Source organism: Canis lupus, chromosome 17, assembly GCF_048164855.1.
Source record: "Canis lupus baileyi chromosome 17, mCanLup2.hap1, whole genome shotgun sequence".
In the NCBI taxonomy this organism is placed as follows: domain Eukaryota; kingdom Metazoa; phylum Chordata; class Mammalia; order Carnivora; family Canidae; genus Canis; species Canis lupus.
Genome location: NC_132854.1, coordinates 45,877,601 through 45,887,477, shown reverse-complemented (window position 1 = coordinate 45,887,477; position 9,877 = coordinate 45,877,601). Strand labels below are relative to the sequence as shown.

At 39.5% G+C, this 9,877-nt stretch overlaps 1 protein-coding gene across 11 annotated transcripts in view; it reads right to left on the bottom strand.

Annotated features, from left to right (window-relative positions):
• Positions 1–3,397: 3,397 nt before the first annotated feature.
• The window catches only part of DIAPH3 (diaphanous related formin 3), a 508,438-nt gene continuing 501,958 nt past the window's right edge, over positions 3,398–9,877 (bottom strand). For 9 of the 11 annotated variants that reach the window (XM_072782860.1, XM_072782857.1, XM_072782858.1 and 6 more), the window contains one exon: positions 3,398–4,639. In XM_072782860.1, the coding sequence (XP_072638961.1) occupies positions 4,377–4,639 (263 nt within the window). In that variant the 3' untranslated portion in view covers positions 3,398–4,376. Of the gene's footprint in view, positions 4,640–6,179; positions 6,336–7,378; positions 7,518–9,877 lie in introns of all 11 variants that reach the window. The other 2 variants (XR_012010015.1, XR_012010016.1) reach the window with 2 other exon arrangements.

Here is a 9,877-nt window from a genome sequence, read left to right as displayed (position 1 = left end):
CTGGTTTGTGAAGGCTAGTTTTCCATTTCCCTGGGGCAGGATCTGCTTGAGAGGGGCACACATGACCTAAAATTAGCCAATAAGTTTCCTGCAGTTATAACCCAGGTGCTTTTCAAACTGCTGTCTCTGTGCTAGGTCTTTGAGAGATAGAGTGCCTTAGCCCTTTAAGAGCAGATTTTCAGTTTCCTGTCGTTCACAGGCTGTCCAGAATTAAGCCCTGCTGATTTTCAAAGCCAGAAATTATGAGGGTTCATCTTCTCAATGCGGATCCCCATGTTGGGTGTGTGTGTCCCTGATGTGGGGCTTGATCCCTCTGCTCCTCAGGGAGGACCTCCTGCCTTTGGTTTAACTCTTGTTTGTGGGTCGCTGTGCTGGGAGTTTGGTTCACAACTTTGTCTCTGCCTTACCTACTCTTCTCAACAGGGCTCTTTATAGCTTTAGCTGTGGAATAGCTGTTCTGCTAGGCTTAGGGTGTTCTCAGAGCCAGTTGCACACTATATGTCATTGCAGCCATGAGGAGATGAGTTCAGGATGCTCCCACTCTGCCATCATCTTTCCAAATTCCAAGGTATACTCTCCTTATACACATTTCAAAAGGCAAAGGTCTGTTTAGGAATAATAAATTTTATGGTTTAGGTTCCATAATTTTTATTTTATGGGGAGATGTGGATTCAATTTTGACGTGCCAATTCAGTCTTTGTGGTTCTTTGGCAACTTCAGCACTTGAGTTTTGCTCAAATGCAGCTCTTAGAGCAAAAACAGCTTAACAGTTTGGCCCCAGGACATATTTCAAGAACACTCAGGCCTGGCACAGACATGTAGTAACTACTTTTAACAATTGACTAGAGAAAATTGAGTACTGTTACACTGTCAGCTTTACAATTCCTGGATTTCAAAAATTTTAATAATTAATATGAAGAAAAAGAATATGAATGCCACTTTTTGAGTTTCAATCAGATTAGCAGTTTATTTTTTAGGACCTATTACTTTCCAAAAGTTACATAGTCAGCACAAAAGGTTGGTACATAAATAACCATGAAATATGCTCCCAGACTACCTGTGCTTACCCATAAAGGAGAGCTGAATAAGATGAAATATAGCATAGATACAAATTATAGTCTACCTGATTTAGTTTTTAACTAGGAAACTCGGATCTACTTTGGATTATGATATTTTAGAATCACAATAAATCAACCCAGGCAATAATCATTTGTGGCCAAACTAACACTTCAAAGTCATTAACAACTCCTCTTTTTGAGTAAATAATATGGTAACAATTGGAGTTTGGAGCAACTTAGTATAAATAATTGCATTTTCTAGATCTACCAGGAAATTTTTGATATAAACTATTATAATATCTACTTCTTCATATACACTTTGATATATTTTGTTTAAATATTTAAATGTTAACAAAGGAAATACATGCATATAGAGTAGTACCCTCCTTGTCTCCATTTCTGATTTACTCTCCTTGGTTTCAGTTACCTGTGGTCAACCATGGTCTGGAAGCAGGTGCTCCTTCTTCTGGCATAATGTAGAGGTGAACAGTAGCTTAACACTATGCTTGTGTCATTCTACTCACTTCAAATCATCATGGAGGCATTTTATCATCTCACACCATCACAAAAAGAAGGGTGAATATAGTACATTAAGATTTTTTTTTTAAGATTTATTTGAGGGGGGAGGGTCAGAGGGAGAGAAATGCAAGCTGACTCTGTGCTGAACATGGAGTCCTACTCAGGGCTTGATTGTTACGACCCTGATCCAAAATCAAGAGTCAGATGCTCAACCAACTGAGCCGGCTGGGTACCTCTACATTAAGTTATTTTGATAGAGGTTACATTCATATAATTTTTATTATAGTATATTGTTAGTTGTTCTTAGTTACTGCTGTTAATCGCTTACTCTGCCTAATTTATAAATTAAGCTTTGTATAGGAAAAAGCATAATATATATATAGGGTTTGGTACTATCTGCAATTTCAGGCATTCCCTGTGGTGGGGTGGGGGGGGCTGTCTTTAAATGTATCCCCTGAGGATAAGGGGGGGGAGTAAGGGGGTGGTGGGGGGAGACAGGATGTGCTAGCATGATTAGATTGCTTCCCTTATTTTTAAATCACTTCAGAATATTAGCAGCAGGTCTTTGCTTTTGGACAACTCAGTGATCATTTGGTTGTGTGTTTCTGCCAAATTCTCTACACTGACCAGAGAGAGGCTGAGAACCCATTTGGGGTTTGTCACCAGACTGGATGGAACACCCTCATCGAGGGTGCTGCTGAGCTGTGTTTTGGCTTCCAGTTTACCTAATTCAAATGAATAGACTGCTTGCTTGGAAACATGAAATTGTACCTCAATGACTGCCCTCAAATTAAAGGTCATCACTATAGTTTCTAGCTACAGTTGGCTAAAGGAATATTAAGAGTTTTTCATAAAACCCTACACATACCCTCCTGCCTGCTGTTGAAGGCACATGTATCAGTGAAATATGTGCAGCAGAAAATGATCCGTTTCTCAGTTGGCTCTTGCCTCTGTCAACTCTTTAGCTGCGGAGAGGAAATCCAAAACACGGTCCCCTACTCGGGCCTGCTCAGACTCCTGTCAGTGATGGGAGGGCTGGGGCCCCTGGAGGAGTGGGGGGCAGCCCTGGCTGGTGCTCTGCTAGCCTCGGGCTTCTGGTCCTCCTGCTGGGTGGTTGTCCTTGGGCTCCAGCAGACAGATGCTCTGGGGCCTGACAGCTCCAGTTTAGGCCTTGCCTGCATGTCTCTGCCCCTGGGGGTCTCTGTCATCTTCGCTTCCCTTTACTTGCCAGGCTGCTTCTCCTGTGCGGCTGCTCCCTGGCCCCAAGTTTCTGGAGTGTTGATCTGCCACCTGGTATGTCCAAACTATCTGGTTGAATTTCAGTTTTGTTTCTGAAAAGCCCAAGTCTTTGCAAAAGCCCGTGAAGAACCGATAGTCAGAATGCTTTTATTTAACTTCTTTTCTTGCTGTTAGGATCCTGTCTGCTAAAACGTGTAAATGTCCTTCACCTTTCTTGATTTTTTAAGATCTGTTTTCAGGAAAATATGCATTTGTGCCCTCCAGTTGCAAGGAGAACAATTTATTCCTACACAGGCTGGGGATAACAGTGTTCCCCAAAGTCTATAAACAGGGCCTGGCTCATAGTTCTAATTAATTAACTTTATTAACTTGGAGCTGAAAGGAGGTGGCAACTTAAGGAAATAAAAAGCAGCGGACCTCGCCAGACTGGTTCCACATAACTGCCTTTTAACTGAAGGTAAAAGAGCAGTCATTTACTTACTGAACGTAATAAAGCAAAATAGATGCTAAGATAGACGGAGCACAGGCTATTCACAGCTTATCCACAGAATATGCTAACTACAAAAAAAAAAGCCCCAACATTTTTCATTTAGTGCAAGTAGCAAGTTTATTTTCTCGAATATAGAATTAAGAGTTAATTTGATGCCCCAAATGAGGTAAAATTGCAACATTTGCATAGGAAAACCTTCCTCGACACACTTTAGACCTTTGTTAAACATATTGATTGTCAGATCAAAGAAACAGCAATTTCAAGTTTGTTCACAGAAAAAAAACATTTTTTGTTACCTGGGAAGTTTCAAAATGGCAGTTCTATCCCAGAATCATAATCACCAAGGGAAAAATGCTCTCTCGGTTAAGTTTCGGCAGCGCTGTAATACCATATACCTCCACTTGATGCAAAAGCATGTGCGTTTTACAAAGAGTGCATGCATTCATTCCTAGTACATCATTTTTGGAAATGTGCTCAATGGCCTCCCAGTCTCCTGCAGGATCTAATGAACATGAATTCAACAATGATAATAACGAGCTTAGATTCATTTTCTCACAGCTTTGTTCTATTCAGTTTTATGTTTCTGATGCCATGTTGATAGCATGAAGATCCCAGTGCATGAGAAATGTGGGCCCATATAAACAACATGCATGGGGTATGTATGTATATATCAAGAGTTGACATTGATGATTTGATGTTCATTAATGCTGAAAACAGAAAGGTAAAAATTACAGTGACTTAGAAAAATGGTACTTTCTTGAGGACACATTGCTGAACACATGGCCACCTACCTGTTTTCTAAAGCATTATGTATAATTTAACCACCAAATATAGAACACATGAATACCAGGAGACAAGAAAAGCATTAAAACCCATTACAGTCTTGAATAAGCCCAAACCTCACGTACATAGGAAAAGCACTGCAATCATGTTATTTAGCTTTATTTTTTCTAATATATATCATAATTTAAACTATATAAAGTCACTTATATAAAAAGTAATTTTTTTTCAAGTGATATAGCTTAGAGCATGGCTTTATATTTGGCTTAATCATTTTTTACCAGTTTAATTTATAAAGCTCGTAATCTTGCCAGCAGGGCTTCAACTTCGGGAACAGATTCGTTTTTAGAAACCGAGCCAAGAAGTTCCATTTCCTTTTTTCTGTTGCTTTCTACATTACAGGCTTCCTTCTTCTCAACTGCCTTGATCCTCCCTGTAGACGTATGAGTGTCTAGATTATAATTAAGCTCCTTGGCGACTGGAGTCCTCGTTGAGTTGCAATTGATATTGTAGTGTGAACGTGACCCTTCTGTCAACTGCACTTTCTGATTTTCTGCAGTAGGGAGGAAAGAGACAGAAAACTTATCACTGTGATAAGCAAGGACTGTGCACATTATGAAACATTAATTTAAAATAATTATGCTCAAGTCCTCTTAGATAAATTAAAATATTCAGAGAAAGGTAGATTGAAAATAAATACACAAGAGTTTAAGAATAAATGAAAATATAACTCGGCAACCCTTTCATTAGCACGCATGCTGATTTCCTTCTGGTCTTTGCTCAAATGCTATACAACTAGAGAGGCACTTCTAGGACCATCCAGCAGAAATAGCCCCGCCCCTTTCCATCACACGTTCACCCCTCACGTTTTCCTTCATAGAACTCCTAACCACCAGACACATCAACCTGTTTACTTGTCCACTGTCTGTCTTTTTACTAGAATGTAAGTTCCAAGACTGCAGGGATGTTGTTCTAAGTACTGCTTTAATGTCAGTGCCTCAAAATGGCCCTGGGGCAAAGTGGTGTTTAATCAATATGCACTGGGTAAAGAAATCATCTCCATGCTCTAGGACCCAAGACATGCATTTGTTGGAATGATAATGATATTTTTTTTTTTAAGAAAAAAAAAAAAAAGGAAAGTTTCAAATAGATCTTTAAAAACCCAGTGATTTCCTTCAAAAGAACTACTGTATTTGGTAGGCAAATTAAAACATCCTAGCAAATCAAAATTATTATGTCATAATCTGTCAGATATACACACATATATTCATAGACATGTATACATAGGCACACATATATCCTTTTGTTGGTGACTGGCAGTGAGCCTGGCGTGGAAGGCTGGAAGGGGGACAGTTGCAATAGCTAATGACTTATGGCGCTGGCTGATTGACTTTCACAGGGAATGCTAGATTTTCTTTTAATTAACTGACTGGTCTATCTTATCATGCGATCTTATAAGGTATTTCTCATAGGCCTCAAACTTTGAAGAAACAGATACCCTCAATATTCATGTAACCTTGAACGGGGCTTGAAAATGGCTTCAACAAACTTGACATGACATTTAAAGTTTTTTGGTTATTCGCTGAGAGATGTTCCATTATCCCAATAGTAATGACTTTGGAGCACAAGCAGTCACTCATGACAGTGTGTTTTATGTGAGTGCTGAAAATTCCAACCGAAAACAGCTTGTACATTAAAAGGTGGCTGCTGAAGATATTTACTGCACTGTCATTTCCTGACCAGGGGCTTCCAGTGATGGATGAGTATTTTACACACTTTCTTGGACAATCTCAACAAATTTTAGAAGTATGATCACCTTTTAGCTGTTGGAAGAAAATAAATACAGTTTTCCTATCACCTTCTCTATCAGGTGGGCAATTGTTACTCAAAAATCAAAACCTAACGGAGTACTGATTTTCTTAGAGCTGTTTATAATGGACATATTGTGTTTGCAGGAAAGAGGACAGAGGACATAGTATCCCTGTAGTTCCCATGACCACACAAATTTATTTTTTTCATAGTATCCATCCTCCTGCCCCCAGAATGTCTGAGAACTGCATTTGTAGCTAAAAGGAAGTCTTTAGTCAGCTTACTGTTCCTTTCCCCCAGATGTTCCTATCTCTTCTTGTCATTGGATTTCTTGTAAACGATTCCATCATGATGATGTCACCAATGAAGTGGCTGCTATTCTGCTACTGGGCGACTCTAGCTCCAGTTTTGATGGCAAAGATGACATTAAATTGGGTAAACTATGGATGTAAAATAAACACAGCGTAAGTATTCTATACCTTCTCTGGCTATAATGTATGAAGCCCAATTCCGTATATGGCAAAATGAAAAAGACCATGGGATTTTAAGGTGAATCCGAATTGAAATCCACATTTTTGCTTGGCTTTGACAAGTTATGACAAGTTAACCTTTCATGTCTCAGGTTCTAATAATCCACGTTAGAGAAGTTGTGAGAATTAATGCAAATAACGTGGGTGACACCAGCTTCAAGATATTTATTTCCCCCTCTATTAAAGCTTCTTAAGGGATGCATCTACCACCCAGGGCTGACCTTTCTGACTTTCTGGTGACTGTACGGGTGAGGCCTCAAGCTTGCATTTATATGGCATCTTTATTTATAAAGTATTTCTTTCACTTTAAACATTACCACCCTCATTTTATAGATTGAGAGGTAAAAGCAAAAGGAGGTTAAGTCATTTGCTTAGACTTAGCTACTGAGTAAATCAGTGGCAGAAGCCAAATGCTGTCTCTAGAGATACTAAGGCTGTCTTAAACAAATTTGAAAAGCTTTTTGCCAAGGAAAAGTGCTAAGTAATTCAAAGCTAAGTTTCATAATAATCATATCCTGTACTTATACCTCAAAATGCTTTTCTGTCACATTTAATTTTCTCAATCACGTTGTAAAACAGATTGTAGACTCATGTAAACTACCTCAGTACAGTATGTCCAAGGTCATACGTGTGCTCCATTTCTTTCTGAGTCTTACTGAAATCCATGACAATGAATTTCAAGGATGACCTTAATACTACTGCAATTCCCTTGTCCGTTCATTCTTCCATTCTCCTAGACAAATATCTCACACCTCCTCTGTTCTTATCAAATGTCCAACATATTCTCCTTTGCTGTCATTTAGCTCGTTCAGAGAAGCAATCGGAAGAAAACTCCCATGAGCTTCCGCCTGCCCCCAGTATCTATCTACTCACCGCATGCACATATACTCCTCACCTCCCTAGGGTATTCTGTGCCCCCGCCCCCCCCTCCGCCCAACCTCCCGAGGACAAACCTGCACAGTGAGCACCACATACTACTGTCATTTGTCTATTCAAGGACATCCTTCTGACAGCTGTGGCCTCTATTGGAAAGGTTTCCTTCCTCATGTGATCATTCCCCTCAGCATACAAGTACGTTGTCATAACCACAATCTTTAGGGAAAAAAAAATATGTATTTGACTCCACATCCTCCATTTACTACCTCAATTGTTGACTGCCTTTATAGCAAAAACATCTCAGAAGAATTGCCCATTCTTCCCATCTTAGTTCTTCTCTTCCTATTTTTCTCTTGAACCCACTCCAATCATGCTTTTGACCCTTTACTCTTCTGAAACAGCTCTTGTCAAGGTCACTAATAAACTGTGTTGCTAACAGCAAGGACTGTCTATCCACTTGGATATTTTAGTCCTCCTTTACTCAACCTATACCAGATTCAAGGATGAAATGCCTAGCAGAGCCTGGGCTTTTCTTTAACTGTTTGCTCTTTGAACTTCTTTGGAGGCTTAGGTGGATAACACTGGGTGGGTCAACACAGGCAAGAGCATTTCTACCCTTTTCAGAGAACTCCAAATATTATTTTGTTCCTATAGCACGCCCATAGATAAGAGAAAAACCAAGCTGGCATTTAACTCCTCTGTGGTTTCAGGTGGAAAATCTTTTATGAGAAGCGACAGACAAGATGACACAAAACGGAAAGTGGCCATTCCTGAAACCACCAAAGAAATAAAAAAGAAAGTGCACAAGGGCTTCTTTAAGACTGAACTTAGAGCTCTTAGATAACAACTCTTCACTCCAACCCTCACATTTATCTCTCAGCACCTCAATAGTCTCCAGGTGGGGCTGCAGTTTCTTTCTTTTTACTTTGTTCCCAGTCATGGGAGTCCCAAACTGTGGAACTGTGAGAAAGTCTCAACTGAAACTGCAAAGCTGAGGAAGTCGAGAGGGAGGAGTCTCCCATCCCACTGCAACTAGTGACAATGTTTACAGGTGGAGGAAGCTCCCAAGTTGGACATGTTTATTATAATGTTGGGTTCAAAGCCAGGTGTCTTTTGCCATTACTATTATCTTAAAAGTTGGCTATTGGTGGCTTCATGTGGGCTGAACTGTAGATACAAATTCCACACAAAAACAGACACTTGGTTTCTAAATGGTTCACTTCAAACATTGGGGGATGGTTTTAAGTTGGAGAGAACTCTCTGTAGGTGTGTGCTCAGAATCATAAAATAAATTATAATTTGAAGCCAATGGACTCATAGCCTTTTCCTATGAAATTAGACCATTCCAAATACAAGGTGACATGCTTGGACTCTTCAAATGAAAGATAAGGCTGGGGTATTAAAAAAAAAAAAAAAAAAAAGAAAAGCATTTTCTGTACCTGTCGACTCAAATCCTTACCAGTACACATTTTTAAATGGAACTAAAATTATTAAGGCAAAGTGGAATCATTGCTTAACTCTCCAAAGAGAGAAGGCCTGTGCTATTATTTTATGAATCAAATCCAGGGCTTTATAAGATGTTACAGTTGATGTCTGCGAAGGGAAGTATGATATATCTAGGACTACAGCCAATACCCAGGGCCATTGGTGATTATGGTACAGATGGCAAGGACCAGCTGCTATTCTTAGTAGTAGGTCAGTAAGGGAATCTAATCCCCATATCTTGTTTCTATGTGGAAATAAACTGAGAATACATGCTGTTTTTCCTTTAAGACAAAAAAAAAAAAACAAAAAACAAAAACCCACCTCACTTATTTCAATTTAATTCCTCCTATGATTCTCACTCTAATAATTGATTCTGGAGTCCCACCACAGCTTTTTTTCCTAAAACTGAATAAAAAGTTGAAAACTGTTGGAAAGTTGAATGGCTCTTAAATACAGAGAACCCCCTGGACTTACACATGAGAACAAAAGCCTTGAACTAGATTTAGGGCTGGATCCCACAGGACCTTTGGCAGACTATAGATTTGGATGACAAAGCTAAACAAACAAAACAAACCCCAAACAAAAAACACCCACTATCCTGAGCTCATTTTTTCATTGTTTTCGGAGTAACACAAAAGACAGGGAAACTAGGAAAGTTGCTGACAAGAAAATAAACATAAATATATGCAACTGGGCCTCCAAATGAGGATATCTTTCAGCCAACAGTTGTTATGCTGCTATGCTGAGGTGAGGCTGATGGCCCTTGGGGGAAAACCCTCTCAGCTGCAGGAAATATCAGTTATGGTTTAGAAAGAGGTATTATTCCCTTTAAGTCAGTATTGATCCCCCATCACATTGTGGTTCTAATGGGCACTGGCTTCTTAGAAGTGCCAACTCTCAGATGAAATATAAAATTGAGCTCCTGCCTTTTGTGGTCACTGGTGAGCCTGTGGCAGCTTTGACAGGAAGAAGAACACAAAACTCTGATGTCCTAAATTGACTGCCTCTGTTCTGTTTTCCTGAAGTTTGGTCTCTCTTCCCAGTTCTTTACCTTTTGCTCTTAACTATTACTTTGACCTACTAAGTAGCTG